The following is a 20,499-nucleotide window of genomic DNA, read 5'->3' as shown; positions in this document are numbered from 1 at the left end:
GTGGTAAACTTGATATATTAATCCCTTTATTGAGAATAACATACCAAACCACCCATGATAACATGATGGGATAGAGGAATCCAATTTTTCAAATCATTAAACAAAACTTTCAAACAAAGAACTAAGAGCAAAGCTCATTTTCCTTATAGAAAAAGGTTCTGTCCTGGCCACAAAATAAAGGGACTTAGAAGAAGTCCATTACTTTTGGTCAAGTTTAAAATTGTTACACAACTAGAAAAATTAAGTAGTGTAATATTTGGTTTATTAATGCTCAAGTACGTTAAAATGTATTCTTTATAACCTTTTTTTAATACATTTTTTGCATAGGATTTTGTAGAAGACCCAGGCATTTGCGACCAATGTAGTAATCTCTAACCGTCTTTTCCCAGTTGCCTGTGTAAAAAAAAAGCAAAACAAACATAGGATGAGAAATATTATTATTATTTTTAAACATTTAGTAAGCGGTCTTTACACATCAGGAGGTAGTGGCAGCAGCGGTTGTAGTGATGACTCCCACTTTCTGTGTGGCATCCTTCTTTGCCTGGTGGGCCTGGAGCACGGCAACAGCCTCCTCCACCTGCACAAACACACAGTGAAATAGGAGACCGTCAGAGATTTGGACAAAACTATGACTCCTAGATCCCTTCTTATGATCTTATCCTGTTGCCGGTACCTTGGAGCGCAAGGATTCGTTGGACTCCAGCATGTGCAGCAGCTCAGAGTTGTCGATCTCAAGCAGCATTCCAGTGATCTTCCCTGCCAAGCTGGGGTGCATGGGCTGGATCAGGGGGAACAGGCGCTCCCCTGAGAGAGAGAGAGCGAGATGGAAGGTTAAGAATGGTTCTCACAGGTAAAATGATACTTTATAATTGCACCTTGTTGCATTGATGTTCAAAATCCCTCCAAAGGGTCTAGACTCTAGAACTTCCAAGGAACAATATGACACACCGCCAATCTGTTCCAGCACTCACTCACTCACCAAGCATCTGCTTCTGCTCCTGAGGCGGTGCAGCAGCCAGCACAGAGGCTGTGAGAGGCTCCTGACCCTGCACATCTACAGCTAGTTGAGACTGAGAATAGAAAGACAGGCCACAAAGAGTTTAAAAACAGAGCAGTGATGAATATACAGTACCAGTCAAAAGTTTGGACACACCTACTCATTCAAGGATTTTTCTTTATTTTTTACAATGTAGAATAATAGTGAAGACATCAAAACTATGAAATAACACATGGAATCATGTAGTACCCAAGAAAGTGTTATAAAATATATGTTGTTTTTGTTTATTTGAGATTCTTCAAAGTAGCCACCCTTTGCCTTTGATGACATAAAAAACATAAACAAACAAAATATATTTAGATTTGTTGAACACTTGTTACTACATGATTACATGTGTTATTTAATAGTTTATGTCTTCACTATTATTCTACAATGTAGAAAATAGTACAAATATAGAAAAAACCCTTCAATGAGTAGGTGTCCAAAATGTTGACTTGTATTACGTATGCATGTATGTATACAGTTGAAGTCAGAAGTTTACATACACCATAGCCAAATGCATTTAAACGCAGTTTTTCACAATTCCTGACATTTAATCCTAGTAAAAATTCCATCTTGGGTCAGTTAGGATCACCACTTTATTTTAAGAATGTGAAATGTCAGAATAATAGTAGAGAATGACTTCAGCTTTCATCACATTCCCAGTGAGTCAGAAGTTTACATACACTCAATTAGTATTTGGTAGCATTGCCTTTGTTTATCTTGGGTCAAACATTTCTGATAGCCTCCCACAATAAATTGGGTGAATTTTGGCCCATTCCAACTGATAGAGCTGGTGTAACGGAGTCGGGTTTGTAGGCCTCCTTGCTTGTACACGCTTTTTCAGTTCTGCCATCTATTTTGAGAAAGCACCTCCAGGTGTTCTTTGGCTTGCAAGCCTCCCCCTTTTCCCTCCAAACATAACAATGGTCATTATGGCCAAACAGTTCTATTTTTGTTTCATCAGACCAGAGAACATTTCTCCAAAAAGTACGATATTCGTCCCCATGTGCAGTTGCAAACAGTAGTCTGGCTGTTTTATGGCAGTTTTGGAGCAGTGGCTTCTTCCTTGCTGATCGATATATGTCGATATAGGACTCGTTTTACTGTGGATATAGATACTTTGTACCCGTTTCCTCCAGCATCTTCACAAGGTCCTTTGCTGTTGTTCTGGGATTGATTTGCACTTTTCGGATCAAAGTACGTTAATCTCTAGGAGACAGAACGAGTCTCCTTCCTGAGCGGTATGACGGCTGCGTGGTCCTATGGTGTTTATACTTGTGTACCATTGTTTGTACAGATGAGCGCGGTATCTTCAGGTGTTTGGAAATTGCTCCCAAGGATGAACCAGACAATTTTTTTTCTGAGGTCTTGGCTGATTTCTTTTGAGTTTCCCGTGATATCAAGCAAAGAAGCACGGAGTTTGAAGGTAGGCCTTGAAATACAGCCACAGGTACACCTTCAATTGTCTCAAATGATATAAATTAGCCTATCAGAAGCGTCTAAAGCCATGACATCATTTCCTGGAATTTTCCAAGATGTTTAAAGGCACAGTCAACTTAGTGCATGTACATTTCTGACCCACTAGAATTGTGATACAGTGAATTATAAGTGAAATAATCTGTGTAAACAATTGTTGGAAAAATTACTTGTGTCATGCACGAAGTAGATGTCCTAACCGACTTGCCAAAACTATTGTTTGTGAAGACATTTGTGAAGTGGTTGAAAAACTAGTTTTAATGACTCCAACCTAAGTGCATGTAAACTTCCGACTTCTACTGTATATGCGTTTCATGGTTACCTACAACAGATAGGTGCAGTTAAATGTGTTGTTTTACAGGGTCAGCCATGGGTTAAGTGCCTTGCTCAAGGAGACTTTTCACCTTGTCGGCTCGGGTATTTGAACCAGCATCCTTTCGGTTACTGGCCTTACGCTCTAACCGCTAAGCTACCTATCGCCAGGTTAGTGAGTTTTACCTGCTGTGAGGCGATAGGGTGCACCACCTGGGGGTTAGTGTTGCGTACGTTTGTGGTGTACTTGTAGGACGTCATGGCCCGAGGGGCGGGGACTCCCATGGAGGGATGAGGACCCATGGCCTGGCCAGCAATTCCTAATGGTAGGGATTAAACAAAGTATGTATGAGCCAAGCATATGAAGTTTGATGAGGTATTATTTCGACAATGTCAATTGTAATCAGAAGTACTGAGGCAATCCAGACTTACCAATTCTCTGAGCTCCAGAAGGGCCCATGCTTCGGGGGCCCTGGGCGCTGGCATTGGGAGTCAGGTGTCTCGGGTTGGCACGTGGACCAGGCTGGCGCAGGGAGTTGGGCATTCCCTGGAACCCACCTAGGAAGGAAGGTGGAGGCAGGGTTATTATTAGACAGAAGTTAAAGTCCCCATAATACAGTATGTCACCAGGACATGTAGTACTTAAATAAACATCGCCTGGATATACAACTCATGATAGATTGTCATTGTGTATGTCATCTCTAACCCTCACCTTGGCCTCTGCCACCCTGCTGCTGCCAGCGGGGGTTGTGCCTCATCTGGGCCAGCTGATTGGGTGCATAGTAGGTGGTCCTGTTCTGGGCCTGACGTGCACACACACACACACACACACACACACACGTTGCACAACATTCAAGTTCTCAATCTTAGTCTACATAAAAAAAATACTGATTCTCACTGGCATTTGCACAGCAGTCTATCATATCAACTGGCAGAACCCTGACATGGCTGTTGTGAAGGGCATTTCCAAGCACACAACTTTCAAACCCATTTGAACCCGCTCTCCTTTCAACACTAACCTGTGGCACTGCAGGCATGAAGTATCCGCTGGCGGGCTGGAACTGGTTGATGATGGCGTTGGCTGGCATGGCCCTCATGCCAGCGATGCGCTGCACATACTGGTTAGTGAGGTGGGCTTTGCGCTCTTCTTTGCGCTGAGCCAAGGCCACGTAGATTGGCTTGGAGCCCACGATGCGCCCATTCATCTCAGTCACAGCCTTGGTGGCCTCCTCAGGAGAGGAGAAGCAGACAAACCCAAAGCCCTTGGACCGCCCCTCCTCCAACATCACCTGCATTGAGAGAAGTCAGTTGTGTTTTTCTGGATAACATGCTCCAAATACAAAACTAAAAAGGGGTCATTGTTGTTGTACCACATTGACCTCTGCTAAACTCTCTCACCTTGGCACTGGTGATGGACCCGAATGGTGTAAACTCCTTTCGCAGTTTCTCGTCGTCAATGGTGTCGTCCAAGTTTTTAATGTAAAGGTTAACGCCCTGAAACCAGAAATAGTCATGACCCACACACATACTCAGCCTGGCTTGTTGTCTAATGGGTGGGTACTATGAAACAATGTCAGGTTGAATGATGGCATTTGTTTCTTATCAGTGTTCTATTAGACATAGTGGTGCCAGAGGAGGCGACTGACCTGGTAACGGCTGATCCTCTCCTGTTTCAACATCTCGAACTTTCTCCTTAGCTCTGCCTGCCGTTCCATCTTCTTCTGAGCACGCCCCACGAAGACGGTCTTCCCGTTGAACTCTAGACCGTTCATCTCCTCACATGCCTGAGTAGAGATTCATTCTTACAACCAGTGTATATGTAGTAAACCCATAAGTTAACAATGTGATGAGTGATTGTTTCAGTATTTTTCCACCAACCATGAAATCCCACCGACTTGTATTGACAACTGTTGTCATGTGGGTATAATATACCTACCTTGTTAGCGTCCTCGTGTTTCTCGTAACTCACAAAGCCAAAACCTCTGGATTTGCCACTGGGGTCAGCCATAACCCTCACACTGAGAGTTTTACCTGCAGGGAGGAAAAGGGAATAATTATGACTCCGGTATATGAGTTTGGAGAAAGGCAAGTTCATGTCTAGGTTCCTTGGGTGGATTTCAAGACTAATGTGAAAAACTAAATGGCTCCACTAATGAGAAAACTCAGTATTAATCTGTGTCGCAGCTTACCGTATTGGTCAAACATTTCCTTTAGCTTGTCATCATTCATGTCGTCTCCAAAGTTCTTGATGTAGACGTTGGTGAACTCCTTTGCTTTGGCCCCCAGTTCTGCCTCCCTCTCCTTCCGAGACTTGAATCGTCCAACGAACCTAAACACAGCGAGAGCAGCGACAACTCTTGTAAAACAGTCCTGAGCAGGAGGGAGAAAGGGACTGTGATCCATCTCTCATGTTTTTCATCTGAGATACATGTTTTCTGGCTTCAAGCTGGTGTTCCCAGCACTGACATTGAGGATGCCCAGACATGACTACTAAATAGAAGGAAGCACTTCGTATAAGACAAGACCACATTGAGTCAGTCAAGGACCTCTCAGGAACAACATTGATCAACCTTCTTGCACGGTTTATGGCACCACAATCAGGAAAACAGAGCATTCATGCTATCCACCCAGAACACAGCACACAAACAATGCCATTTCCTGGTCCAAGACCTGAAGGATGGAGGGACAGAGGTTCATAAAGAGGAAAGCTGAGGATCAAACGAGCTTGTTGGATCATCTTCCTCACCTCAGACTTTACCTTGCTATGCAGACCTCTCCCAATCCGTGCTCCAGTATCGCATTCCTGCACTCGCTCCATCACTAAAACACACAAGCGTGGTTAGACACATACACACGCCAGGCAGGCAGGGAGGACAAACGTACAGACGGACATTCAGCTGACACGGGGTGTGAGGTGACCAGAGTGTGGACATGTTTTGTAGGTTTCAAAAAAGTAAGCGAGGTGTTAAAGTAAGCACTCCAGTAAGCACTGCAAAAAAAACATTCACTGTTAGTTGTGTAGTTCAACAAACCACACAGAAAGCCATGGTTTATGGGGACTGAGTGTGGGGTGTTACATGGCTCGTTATATCTATCTACAGGCCTTTTTGGTTCCAGGTAGAACCCCTTTGGGTTCCATGTGTAACCCTTTCCAGAGGGTTCTACATGGAACCCGAAAGGGTTCTACCTGGAACTGAAAAATGGGTTCTCCTATACCTATGGGGTTGGCCAAAGAACCCTTTTTGAGTTCTCTCATTCACCTTCATCATCATCACCAGAAATGTTTTACTTCCCCCTTAACAAGTTGAATTGTCTTTTGCCTTGTCACAGTATAGGTAAACAGATGAGCTACTACAATCCTTATCAACATCCTAACTGCCCTTGATTGATCTTAACCAGGAGTCTCCAACCCTATTCCTGGAGAGCTACCGTCCTGTAAGTTTTCACTCCAACCCTAATCTAGTGCACATTCTAATTATTAGATGATTGATAAGCTGAATCAGGTTAGTTACAACTGGGATTGGAGTGAAAACCTACAAGAGGGTAGCTCTCCAGGAACAGGGGCTGCGTTTCAAACTCATTAAAGACATACCCTCCTCCACTTACTCTCGCCTTATGCCCTTGGGGGAATCCCCGCAGCCATCTTTGTCATTGGTCCAAATGATTAACCAAGCAAGGGAAGTTGGCAACGTAAGCCCCTCAGCCCTCGTTTTTGATCGAGTTAGCAAGTGTACAATTATGGTCACTCCGGACCTGAAATTTCCCATAATTCAATTCGCCAAGAAAAGTCAGCCAAAACTTAAAACCAACATTCCCCACCCTCTCCTAGTTAATCAGACACTCACACCTTGCGATCGTTCAGAAGCATGCCGTTCATCTTCTCGATGGCGCGGTCGGCTGCTTCCTGCGTTTCAAAGTGCACAAACGCGTATCCCTTGGATCCATTCTCATCACATACAACCTGTTTGAGAAAAAAAATGTATGCCGTTTAAAAAATATATTACATAGTATGTATACACATAATGTGTATACATGGTCATACAGATGTCTGGCCGGAAACACTTCCATCTTACTTTGCAAGACAGGATGTTCCCAAAGGCAGAGAAGGTGTCATAGAGGGCCTTGTTATCAATGGTCTTGTCCAGGTTCTTGATGAACACGTTGCCCACCCCAGACTTCCTGAGTGAGGGATCTCGCTGTGACCACATGATTCTGATTGGCTTCCCTTTCACCATATCAAAGTTCATGGTGTCCAGGGCTCTCTCGGCTAGAGGGCAAGGGGAGAGGTCAGAGGGTAGAGTCAGGGTGTTAACTTACAACATTAAAAACATCTCAACCACTGGGTCCACTACACCATGTTGTTTATGCTATTTAGTGCCCACTTCGAATCATGGACACCAAATGTACGCCTCCCAATCATTCACTCCACCAAATTGTGCCCTAGTGGACAAGACTATAAGTTATTCCTGGTCATGTGGTCAGAAAAAACTACTGGCCCCAGTTTAAGGCACATTGTTTTAAAGAACCCACGCTACTATTGGAGTGTCCTAACTACTAACTAGACCATGTGACTATGGAGTCTGACCCCCGCCTGCCACCACACTGACCAGCTGTTAGGGGAGGGCACACGGCGCTCACAGACACATGTGGCCTGCAAGGCACTTCTGGTCCTAAGTCATCATTTATGCACACTCTCATAATGAATATAAACAATGGGATACATACTGTACATGGACGGTTATAATTCAAATGGGGCAAATGGCTCTTGAAAATGTGACATTCTTTAACAGGTTCTCTTTTAGAGGTTCTAATTAATACCAGCCACTATTCATTTTATTTGTCCAAACTACATTTGCTGCCAGTGTGCTGTCACTTCGATTTACATTTCTAGATCTGTCGATCGTTATTTATGTTGTGCCAGTTCGCATTTTCCTGCTGCCTCTCTCATGTCCCCTCATGTCCATCTGGGCACACGTGCCAACCAGAGACCTCCCCTTTGTTCCAGTCACTCCACAGCAACACACACCCGGGCTTTAGAGCTAAACATGTCCGGTAAACAAACCAGAGACCTCCCCCTTGTTCCAGTCACTCCACAGCAACACACACCCGGGCTTTAGAGCTAAACATGTCCGGTAAACAAACCAGAGACCTCCCCTTTGTTCCAGTCACTCCACAGCAACACACACCCGGGCTTTAGAGCTAAACATGTCTGGTTAACAAACCAGAGACCTCCCCTTTGTTCCAGTCACTCCACAGCAACACACACCCGGGCTTTAGAGCTAAACATGTCTGGTTAACAAACCAGAGACCTTCCCTTTGTTCCAGTCACTCCACAGCAACACACACCCGGGCTTTAGAGCTAAACATGTCCGGTAAACAAACCAGAGACCTCCCCTTTGTTCCAGTCACTCCACAGCAACACACACCCGGGCTTTAGAGCTAAACATGTCCGGTAAACAAAACAGAGCTCCCTTGCGTCTGCTGGCATCAGCAGTTAGCTGTGCAATTGTACTTCACACAAACCAGCTCAGAGATGGTGTGTGATGGTTTCTCACTGTATGTCTAGTTCTGGAAGGTTCCCATGGCCAACCTTGATGGAAAAAAATTTGCACCATGTGGAGCTGGGATTGCTGAATGGATGAATAGCAGAAATAGATAAACACATCAAACAAGAGGTGAACTGAATGTAACACACAAAAAACCCTTGAAGTGAACTTCACAGGTCAATGTGATATACTAGAAATGCATTTTGTCATAAAACTGAAAACGGGATATTTTATTCTAGGTGAGGCAGGTAGCAACCCTAATATATTCTGTCAAACATTACCCTTAAATGGAGACTTTATAGGGTTTTAGATATTATAGGCAGGGAATATTTAGGCTGCCTGAGAGACATTTAGAGAGGGGTCCTGAGAGTATGTGCTGGTGTGGAATGTGAGTTGAGCATTATCTGCCTGCCATTGATGGGAGACACATTCAACAAGAATGTTGAGATGATCAACACCAGGTCTTGAGACTTAAATGCGGCGGTGACATGCTGAAAGTGGAGATGGTCAGCCAAAGAGACTTCAGACACATGAAGGAAGACTACTCTTCTCAAATGCACTGAACAAAAATTTGAAAACACAACCATTTCAAAGATGTTACTGAGTTACAGTTCATATAAAAAAGGAAATACCTGAACTGAATTAATTTAAATAAATTCACTAGGCCCTAAATCTATGGATTTCACTTGACTGGGAATACAGGTATCTGTTGGTCACAGATAACTTAAAAATGAAAAAAGGTAGGGGTGTGGATCCAAAAACCAGTCAGTATCTGGTGTGAGCACCACTTGCCTCCCACACATCTCCTTCGCATAGAGTTGATCAGGCTGTTGATTGTGGCCTGTGGAATGTTGTCCCACTCTCCTCTTCAATGGCTGTGTGAAGTTCCTGGATATTGGTGAGAACTGGAAGATTGTCTTCCTCGTCAATCCAGAGCATCCCAAACATGCAGGCCATGGAAGAACTGGGACATTTTAAGCTCCCAGGAATTGTGTACAGATCCTTGCAACATGGGGCAGTGCATTATCATGCTGAAACATGAGGTGATGGAGGTGAATGAATGGCACGACAATGGGCCTCAGGATCTCGTCATGGTATCTCTGTTCATTCAAATTGCCATCGATAAAATGCAATTGTGTTCGTTGTCCATAGCTTATGCCTGCCCATACCATTGCCCCATGGTGGAGGTGGGTTTCTCTGTTCACAACGTTGACATCAGCAAACCACTCGCCCACACATGCTATCTGCCATCTGCCCAGTACAGTTGAAACCAGGATTAATCCATGAAGAACACACTTCCTCAGCGTGCCAGTGGCCACCGAAGGTGAGCATTTGCCCACTGAAGTCGGTTACAACGCCAAACAGCAGTCAGGTCAAGACCCTGCTAAGGATGACGAACACGTAGATGAGCTTCCCTGAGACGGTTTCTGACAGTTTCTGCAGAAATTCTTCAGTTGTGCGAACCCACAGTTTCATCAGATGCCCGAGTGACTGGTCTCAGATGATCCCGCAGGTGAAGAAGCCAGATGTGGAGGTCCTGAGCTGGCGTGGTGAGGCCGGGTTGGACGTACTGACGAATTTTCCAAAACGACATTGAAGACAGCTTATGGTAGAGCAATTAACATTCAATTCTCTGGCAACAGCTCTGGTGGACATTCCTGTAGTGAGCATGCCAACAGCTCTGGTGGACATTCCTGTAGTGAGCATGCCAACAGCTCTGGTGGACATTCCTGTAGTGAGCATGCCAATTGCACGCTCCCTTTACATCGAGACATCTGTGGCAATGTGTTGTGTGACAAATCAGCAAATTGTAGAGTGGCCTTTAACTGTGGATGGATTATCTTAGCAAATGAGAAATTCTTCCTAACGGACATAAACAAACTTGTGCACAAAATCTTAAAGAAATAAGCTTTTTGTGTGTATGGAACATTTTTGGGATCTTTTATTTCAGCTCATGGAACATGGGAACATGTGGCATTTATATTTTTGTTCAGTGTATGTGGTAGTAGTTGTACTAGACGTTTACTTCCTGACATGATGCTAGGTTGAAGATGACAAAGGTTAAAAGCCAACTCATGCTTGACCCAACAATGTAGTCGGAGACTTCGTCTGGAGAGTGTGACGGCATAACGAAGCCCCGGGAGGCATGCAGAGGCCAAATCATGCGCCGTACCGCATCTCCTTGCCCCTCTCAAATGTTCAAACAATACGGAGAGCTCCGTATTGACATGATTTGTTGATCTCAGGTGGGGGCGGGTGGTCTTGTATAAACAAACTCACTTCCTTGACAACTTACTTCACAATAGCTCTGCTCAGCGCAAGAAGTATGAAAGCCCTGACGTATGCATCACAGTAAACGCTGTACGGCCACTTCAGACGTCAAATTGACCATGCCTTTAAAATAACGGGATTCTAATATCCCATAACTCTTTGCAACAATGGGACTAGCTATGCTAGTTAGCAATGGCGCTGGTAACAGGTTTGTGATGTTGTCTAAACCTGTATATTCACAACCGAGACATGACGTTATATTATGTTTGTGATCAAAATACAACCTCCAGGTAATATTGCCATGGGGTTCTCTCTACACTGGCTCAGACAAGTGATGGCAGGTGCAAAATGAAAACATCCCGAACTGCATAAACAGTCGGCAGACACAGACACCTTCATAGAACACAAATTATAGCTCAATCCTGCCAGGTCACGCTCACCAACAAATACAGCATTCTACTGTAGATGATAACTCTACATTGGATAATGAGAAGAGTGATTGTTGAATCAAGTGGTATATCGAAGCATGAAATTCTGTTGTATTTCAGACTTCTTACAATAGCCACAGGATTGGGGCTTGGACTGACTCCCAATGCAAATGCTGGAAATTCCTCAAGTGTGTACCCTTGTATGGCGTAAATTGGGAGTGGATTTGGGAAAGAAATTGTAAGCCCCTAAAACATGAGTAAAACATTACAGATCCACATGTAGAGAAGAACATGGAGATGTGAATTACATGACCCTTCAACAATTACTCAAGAAATCCAACCATAAATAGGTGTTACATCCCAGAGAATAGTTTCTGCTTCTACAAATACATTCCTGCTATCTATTCAGACTTATTCTTTTCAGGTGACACACAAATGCATGACATAACATGATCCAAAGAAAGCAGAGAAATGCACAAGTTAATGTTCAGATGTGCCTTTTCTTCCTCTCTGTGTGTGTGTAAGGCAGCAGGGGAGGTGATGGGAATTAATTTCACTGCAGAACAGTTTCCTGGTGGCCCTTTAAATAGGAGCTGAAATGGGTCACTTTGGGTTCCAGCGTTTCCCAAACTCAGTCCTCGAGACCCCAAGGGGTGCACATTTTGGTTTTTGCCCCAACACTACACAGATGATTCAAATTATCAAAACTTGATGATTAGTTGATTTGAATCAGCTGTGTAGTGCTAGGGCAAAAGCCAAAACGTGGGATCCTGAGGACAGAGTTTGTGAAACCCTGGGTTAGGCAGTGTGGAGCAGTACTCTGGAGCAAAACTGTAGCGCCACTTATTCAAAGGTAAATGCAGAACACAGGCAGTAGCCTGGCTACAACATGTACAAAGCAGGAGTCTTGGAGCAGATTCTGGTCAATCCTCCAACACTGTCAGATGGAAGAAGTGGGCCATCATTGCTATATGGGTCAAGAGATACTATTCCAAATGTGTACTTCTCCACTCAACGGAGTTGGTCCATGCAAGGCAAAAAGTCGTTTTGAGAGTCTGTACAGTATGCTTTAGTAGACTGACTGTGCCATGCATGGTTCTGAGCAAGTTTACTTGAGTCCAAAGTGAGGGAAAACATTTATCCTCTCCCATTAATTTAGTTAATTGCAGAGTTGGGGCTTAGCCTACACCTCTTAGATTGCCTTTGTATTGGTATGTTTGCACTAGGTAGTGGAGTCGGGAGGTAACAACAGAGCTCTATATAGGTAACATAGGTGTGAATGATGGAGATATGATCAAAAATAGGTGTGAATTATGTAGATATGATCAGAAGTATGTGGACACCTGCTCATTGAAAATCTTATTCCAAAATCATGGGCATCAATACAGAGTTGGTCCCCGCTTTGCTGCTATAACAGCCTCCACTCTTCTGGGAAGGCTATCCACAAGATGTTGGAACATTGCTGCGGGGACTTGCTTCCATTCAGCCACAAGAGCATTAGTGAGGTCGGGTACTGATGTTAGGGGATTAGGCCTGGCTCGCAGTGTGCGTTCCAATTCACCCCAAAGCTGTTCGATGGGGTTGAGATCAGGGCTCTGTGTAGGCCAGTTAAGTTCTTCCACGCCGATCTCAACAAACCATTTCTGTATGGACCTCATTTTGTGCACGGGAGCATTGTCATGCTTAAACAGGAAAGGGCCTTCCCCAAACTGTTGCCACAAAGTTGGAAGCTTTAAGATTTCCCCTCACTGGAACTAAGGGGCCTAGCCTGAACCATGAAAACAGCCCCAGGCCATTATTCCTCCTCCACCAAACTTTACAGTTGGCACTATGCATTAGGGCAGGTAGCGTTCTCCTTGAACGACACTTGGCATTGCACATAGGGATCTTAGGCTTGTGTGCTGTTGCTCGGCAAAGGAAACCCATTTCATGAAGCTCCCGACAAACAATTATTGTGCTGACGTTGCTTCCAGAGGCAGTTTGGAACTCTGTAGTGAGTGTTACAACCGGGGACCTGTTGTGAGCTTGTGTGGCCTACCACTTTGCGTATGAGACGTTGATGTTCCTAGACTATCCACTTCACAATAACAGCACTTAAGTTCACTGGGGCAGCTCTAGCAGGGCAGAGGTTTACTAACTTGTTGAAAAGGTGGCATCCTATGACGGTGCCATGTTGAAAGTCACTGAGCTCTTCAGTAAGGCCAGTCTCTACTGCCAATGTTTGTCTATGGACATTGCATGGCAGTGTGTTCGATTTTATACACCTTTCTGCAACGGGTATGGCTCAAATAGCCGAAACCACTAATTTGATGGGGTGTCTAAACTTTGGTATATATTGTGTACTTTCTAACGGGAAATCATAACAATTGATACTCTATAAAAGCAATATGTGCTTTACATTGTATCCTATTAGACAGATGCACAGAATAACACGGACAACATGCTCAAATCAAAGATCAAATCAACTCTTCACCGTAATGTAAACAAACACTGATTTTGAGGCATGCTTTTTTTCTTACCGTCCGTGGGTTGCGAGAAATTCACATAGGCATAACCCAGAGAGCGTCGGGTGATCATATCACGACATACTCGAATAGACAGCACTGGTCCAGCTGGGCTGAATTTCTCATACAGCATAGCTTCAGTGATATCAGGGTGCAGGTCGCCAACATATAGAGAAGCCATTGGATAACTCCCCTCATTCGCTGTGTTCATTTCTTGAAGTGCACAAAATGTATGAATTATTCCCTCGCGTTAGCCACGACAATTGTTAAGAATTGTTCACCGGGGCAGAATCTGTGCGTAATGAGCCTAAGACGCTCTTTCCACCAAAATGTGACTTGACCTAAAAGTATTCCACGACTCGCTGACGAGAAAAGAAAAGAGAGCTAAAACAGAATGGAATTTCGGCGTATTCTCCTGAAAAATCGATTTGTCCTAAACGTCGGTTTAAGCCCGAGGCCCCCAAATTATTAACCCCCCAAATAATGTTTTGCGATTTAAAATATGTTTTAGATTACGACAGCTACTTATTTTTTTAATTTTATGAATTTGATGTTTTTTTATATTTTTAAAGTTGTTAAAGAACGGTGAGTTACACTCACGGTTGTTTTGTTGCTGGGGAAAGAGACTGCATGGGCACTATATAGACAGCGCAGTGCGCAGAAGAAATAGACAGGGTCAAACGTGTGATAGGAAAAAAACTGAGCATGCGTTGTAAAAGGGAGCGCGGCGGGTGTTCCGTCACAACTACTCAACACAAATCCCTACAGCGACATCTGGGAGTGACCACAGTTTTTTGCCATTGACCAGGTTTATTAAACCCCCCCAAAAATCAGTACGACATGTGTAGGGTAACGTGGGGTAAAACTACCCACCTAAGATCAATGTCTAATTGCTGAAAAAAAGATAGGATATTTTTAACATTTTATTTTTAGGTGGAGGATGGTCATGCTTATGGTAATAAACTGATGGAAAATGGCTGCAGTTGACAAAACATTTTTTAAATAAAATGTAATTTTTATGTAAGGAGCATTTGATTAGTTGAGGACGATTTATTTGGTCAAGTGTGATTATATCTACAACTTTTTCTAAACGACAAAAAAATTAATATTATATATATATTTACCTCATTGTTTTGATGGAATGACTTCAAACTGATGAAAAACGGAATTACGGGTATTATCACACAGAGGGCGTCTCACTCTATTAGTGGTGGAAAAAGTACTCAATTTTCATAATTCTACTTGAGTTAAAATTTCAAATTTCTACTTGAGTTAAAGTCTAAAAGTATTTGGTTTAAAATATACTTAGTGCATTCAGAAAGGATTCAGACACCTTGACTTTTTCCACATTTTGTTAAGTTACATCCTTATTCTAAAATGGATTAAATAAATAAAAATCCTCAATCTACACACAATACCCAATAATAACAAAGCGAAAACAGGTTTTTAGAAGTGTTTGGAAATGTAAAAAAAAAACAGAAATACCTTATTTACGTAGGTATTCAGACCCTTTGCTATGGGACTCGAAATTGAGCTCAGGTGCATCCGGTTTCCATTGATTATCCTTGAAGATGTTTACACAACTTGATTGGAGTCCACCTGTGGTCAATTCAATTGATTGGATGTTATTTGGAAGGGCGCATGCATGTCTATATAAGGTCCCACAGTTGACAGCGCATGTCAGAACAAAAACCAAGCCATGAGGTCGAAGGAATTGTCCGTAGAGCTCTGAGACACGATTGTGTCGAGGCACAGATCTGGGGAAGGGTACTAAAAAATGTCTGTAGCATTGCAGGTCCCCAAGAACATAGTGACCTCCATAATTTTTAAATGGAAGAAGTTTAGAACCACCAAGACTCTTCCTAGAGCTGGCTGCCCGGCTAAACTGAGAAATCGGGGGAGAAGGGCCTTGGTCAGGGAGGTGACCAAGAGCCCAATGATCACTCGGACAGAGCTCCAGAGTTCCTCTGTGGAGATGGGAGAACCTTCCAGAAGGACAACCATCTCTGCAGCACAACACCAATCAGGCCTATATGGTAGAGTGGCCAGACCATGAGAAAAGGCACATGACAGCCCACTGGAGTTTGCCAAAAGGCACCTAAAGGACTCACAATTATAAACAAGATCCTCTGGTCTGATGAAACTAAGATTGAACTCTGGCCTGAATGCCAAGTGTCACGTCTGGAGGAAACCTGGCACCATCCCTACGGTGAAGCATTGTGGTGGCAACATAATGCTGATTCACATCAATGCGCTAAGTGGATATCATTAAGTTATATCTGTATCGCCGTAGACGACACCTGTCTTCCTTACCTCTGAGTGTTTATTCAAGTTGGATCATCTTAGGTTACCTACAGCAGTCGCATCATTGGAAGACATAGTTTGGACTGTAGCCTACAAAAGCGCACTCCTACGCTTTTCCCGCAATCCATCAAACACATTTGGTGTGTCATCATAGTGCTCTCTGACTTGTGGTCAGACTCGATCAGGTGGAACGAACTTAAACTTTCGCCTGTTTTCAATTATGATTTGAATGTCATTGAGAACAGAGAAGTGTCAAAGAAAATCTAACATCCTTTCTGAATTTCAAAGTAATCCTTGAAGTAATCTAGTTTTTCAAAAGTGTCTAATCTGATTACAATATTTTTGCTGGTAATATAACAGATTACAGTTACCATTATTTGCAATCCCTTACATGTAACGTAATACATGTAATCCGTTACACCCCAACCCTGGCTGTGTGGATGTTTTTCAGCGGCAGGTTCTGGGAGACTAGTCAGGATTGAGGGAAAGATGAACGGAGCAAAGTACAGAGAGATCCTTGATGAAAACCTGCTCCAGAGCCCTCAGGATCTCAGTCTGGGGCGAAGGTTCACCTTCCAACAGGACAATGACCCCAAGCACTCAGCAATGACAATGCAGGATGGCATCTCTGGAGAGACCTGGAAATAGCTGTGCAGCTATGCTCCCCATCGAACCTGATAGAGTTTGAGAGAATGGGAGAAACTCACCAAATACAGGTGTGCCAAGCTTGAAGCGTCATACCAAAGAAGATTCGAGGCTGTAATCACTGCCAAAGGTGCTTCAACAAAGTACTGAGTAAAGGGTCTAAATAATTATGTAAATATGTTATTTCAGTTTTATTTTTAATAAATTAGCAAAAATGTCAACCTGTTTTTGCTTTGTCATTATGGCGTATTGTGTGTAGATTGATGAGGGGGAAAAATTAGTACATTTTAGAATAAGGCTGTAATGTAACAAAATGTGGAGAAAGTCGAGGGGTCGGAATATGATCCGAATGCACTGTATGTATATGCACAGCAGTGTTCTAGAATATTGGACTGTTGGCTTTCATACTTTTCAAATTTTCAGAGCAGATCAAGCAATTTCTCCAACTGTCAACACATTAAAATGAATAGAGGATTCGTACCGGTAGATGCATTGGTTGGGAATTGTGGGGAGGTGCTGGTTCAGGCTGTTTGTACCCTGCAGATGGTGGTCTCAGTGCCATGTAGCTACAATGGGATACTAGACTATTGCATCAGTGTCTTTGGACTATGATTTATGTAACCATAATGCTCACTCCACATTTCATTCTAAATGGCTAGGCTTGCTGCTTGCAATGTTTTTCAACTGTAAAAAATGTTTATTTGCAGGACAAAGACTTAGAAGACTTAGAATGCCTGAAGTGCATCGCTTTGCTTTTCTGGTTAGCTAGCAAGTTTCACCATCCAATTATTTCAGATCTAGCCGTAACCAATGTATTCATGAGAATATTCGGCCTACATGGGTAATGGAAACTTCTATGATATCATGGTGGTCTGCAAACAAACGTTTGCATGTGCTCATACATAACAGCATGAACAGCATGTGCTCATACATAACCTAATCAGGTGTATAGCTTCCGTCCCTCTCCTCGCCCTTACCTGGGCTTGAACCAGGAACCCTCTACACACATCGACAACAGCCACCCTCGAAGCATCGTTACCCACCGCTCCACAAAAGCCACGGCCCTTGCAGAGCAAGGTGAACAACTACTTCATGGTCTCAGAGCGAGTGACGTCACCGATTGATACGATATTAGCTCGCACCCCGCTAACTAGCTAGCCATTTCACATCGGTTACACAGAATTAACCCGGTGTTCTCATTTAGGCTTACTTACCTTACTCCAGGACTCCATAGTCTCAGACTAACTAAGCCAAATTTAAGCCACGTTCATGAAAACGACTTAAATGCCCTAGTTTAACTAGTACACATTAAGGCCTACTCCTGACTTAATCTAAACCCTATCTGTGAAACCGGCCCGAAGTGTTTGTTGTCATTCAACAAGAGAAGACTAGTTTTCATGTAGATTTTTTAAACTTGAGAAATACTGCACCAAACATCTTAGCTTGATGTAAGTTTGTGCGACTATGACCTCTGGAAAAATGTATAAATTAATGACAGATTACTTGATTTAGTAAGTGTTTCTATGTTGTTGCTACTGTGGGTCAAGAGAGACATACAACAGTAATATTTCCGCTTTGTTCTAATTTTTCAAGCGAGAGTATTTTTGGGAGTATGAGAGAGGGGTGAGATAGTGAACGTTTCGACTGTCAGGCGGACCGACAGCCTCGGAGACACCATTGGAAATGCACCAAGATCCAGGAATCTGAAGATTGAGCTGAGGAGGACGCTGCTCTCAGATGCAGAGTAGCCCACGTTTTGCGAGCATGGAGAGGGTAGAGATAGTCAGACTAGTATGCTAAGGAACAGAAGCTGGGTATTGGAGAAAGGCCATCAGTTCTACCAGACAAGACAGCTGATGAAGGTGCATGAACTTGGTGAACGGATAGACGTGGTTATGAGCAGTGAGGAAGAAGGTGAAGAGCCGAGTGCAGAGGGAAGATGCGTGTTGAGGAAGAATGGCACCAAGTACGAACTGTACTCTGCTGTCTCTGATGGCTCAGAAATGTAACCTGATGAGAATGAATTACCTGCGGTGGCAGGTGCGGTGAAGACCTCCGAGTCCAAACCTCGCCCCCTATAGTCATGCAAAGGATGATTCTGGCTCAGTGGAAGTGAAGTTCTTGGAGAAAGTGGATCCCTGCCTTTTGGCTGACCCATATGTAGTATCAGGCTGGGTAGAAAATAATTTGAGTACTGTTAAATGAGTGAAGGTAGCTCAAAGTGGACTGCCCAGAGGGAGCGGGCACATCGCGTCACGCACCTCAGAACAAGACCTGTGACTAGCTTTGCTCTCCGGAGCGTGGTGCCTTTGAAAGGAGTGATTATTGGGGTTGCGTTAAGTGTTGAGGTGGAGTAACTGAAATTGAAGATTCCCTGTATCTGTGACGCCCGCCGTTTGGTGCAACGCAGACCCGGTGGTGAGCATGGTGAAACTGAGAAGACACTGTCTGTCCTTTTGAGGTTTTGAAGCAGTCTTGTCAGTTAAGATTCTTATTTACAATGACAGCCTAGGAACAGTGGGTTAACTGCCTTGTTCAGGGGCAGAACGACAGATTTTTACCCTGTCAGCTCAGGGATTCGTTCTAGCAACCTTTCAGTTACTGGCCCAACGCTCTAACCACTAGGCTACCTGCCGACCCCACTAGGCTTCCTGTCACCCCTATATATATTGTATCCACTCATTAGTTACCTAAAATATAGATGTATGCATTATACAAACGTATGCTAATCCTTCAGGAGGGCTTTGAGGGAGATAAGAAAAAAAGAGAGCCCTACTATCTTCTAAAAACCCCTACCCCATCCCCTTCCAACATCAATAACCCTACACTTCTATATTTCCCTCTCTGCAACATACTTACACCAATATAACACATGCTCCACCGTTTCATCGACCCTGCAATTCAGACACATACCATTTACATGCCTGCCAACCAGATGTAATGACGAGTTCAATGTCCTAGGTGCAACCGAGCAAACAACACCTCTTCCTTCCTATTCTGACCTTTGAATCTTGGTCCACCGACATTTCTCTGGAGGGCATATAAATACCGGCCCTTGGTCTCAGTCCCATCTCTTCTGCCACACATCTATCAAAATTGCTCTGATCTTACATTTGGCCTCAGCTCCACCCAGTGGAGCATGAATATCAATTATATCTAGTTTTAAAGCCCCTTTGCCTATCTGGTCTACAATTTCACTCCCTTCCACACCCAGTCTCTCGATTCTCCTTAATAGCGTTAATGCTTGCAATAGTAGATCACTCCTATTAGATTTTCCAGAGGATAAACTACACAATACAGAAAGAGAATCTGAGCATAATACAATTCTGACAGGTTGAACGTCCTCCACCTACTGGAGGGCAACCACTATTGCCAACATTTCAACAGAGTACAGACAGTTAATCTGTTAGTCTTCTACATATCTGCACATAAAATTCAGGAATGTAAAAGCCTGCTCCTGTGCGCCCACAATCTGGGTCCTTGGATCCATCTGTGAAAAACTGTAAGAATGCATAAACTTCTACCAATGTCATTGTCAACCAGTTTCCCTATATCACTGACTTCTGACCAATCTTTTATTTTTTAATAGCTAGCCTTATTGTTTGGTGTGTTATTAGGCTATTATTACACAGGCAGCCCAATTATTTCTTCCACAAAATTGGTCTTTTGACCAATCACATTAGATATTTTCACATCAGCTCTTTTTCAGCAAAAAAAAAAAAATCAAACTAGACCGTTTTTTCTCAATCTCTTCATTCAAAGACTCAATCATGGACACTCTTACTGACAGTTGTGGCTGCTTTGCGTGATGTATTGTTGTCTCTAATTTCTTGCCCTTTGTGCTGTTGTCTGTGCCCAATAATGTGTGTACCCTGTTTTGTGCTGCTACCATGATGTGTTGCTACCACGTTGATGTCATGTTGTGTTGCTACCACGCTGTGTTGTCTTAAGTCTCTCTTTATGTAGTGTTGTCT

The 20,499-nt window shown here is 43.4% G+C and overlaps 1 protein-coding gene across 2 annotated transcripts; it reads right to left on the bottom strand.

Moving 5' to 3' along the window:
- Positions 1-4: 4 nt before the first annotated feature.
- pabpc4 (poly(A) binding protein, cytoplasmic 4 (inducible form)) lies at positions 5-14,243 on the bottom strand. 2 transcript variants are annotated; one of them, XM_029688323.2, is made up of 14 exons: positions 13,592-14,243; positions 6,901-7,094; positions 6,673-6,788; positions 5,017-5,156; positions 4,764-4,858; positions 4,474-4,611; positions 4,226-4,321; positions 3,847-4,116; positions 3,540-3,630; positions 3,260-3,385; positions 3,014-3,147; positions 980-1,070; positions 674-804; positions 5-577 (listed from the first exon to the last, which is right to left on the bottom strand). In XM_029688323.2, the coding sequence occupies exons 1-14, from the start codon at positions 13,785-13,787 to the stop codon at positions 476-478; spliced, it is 1,920 nt and encodes a 639-aa protein (XP_029544183.2). In that variant the 5' UTR covers positions 13,788-14,243; the 3' UTR covers positions 5-475. The 2 variants fall into 2 exon arrangements, with proteins under 2 accessions (XP_029544183.2, XP_029544184.2); XM_029688324.2 differs by having other exon boundaries at positions 3,062-3,147.
- Between the last annotated feature and the right edge of the window lie 6,256 nt (positions 14,244-20,499).

Source organism: Oncorhynchus nerka, linkage group LG18 (genome assembly GCF_034236695.1).
Source record: "Oncorhynchus nerka isolate Pitt River linkage group LG18, Oner_Uvic_2.0, whole genome shotgun sequence".
In the NCBI taxonomy this organism is placed as follows: domain Eukaryota; kingdom Metazoa; phylum Chordata; class Actinopteri; order Salmoniformes; family Salmonidae; genus Oncorhynchus; species Oncorhynchus nerka.
This window is presented reverse-complemented; position numbering and strand designations above follow the sequence as displayed.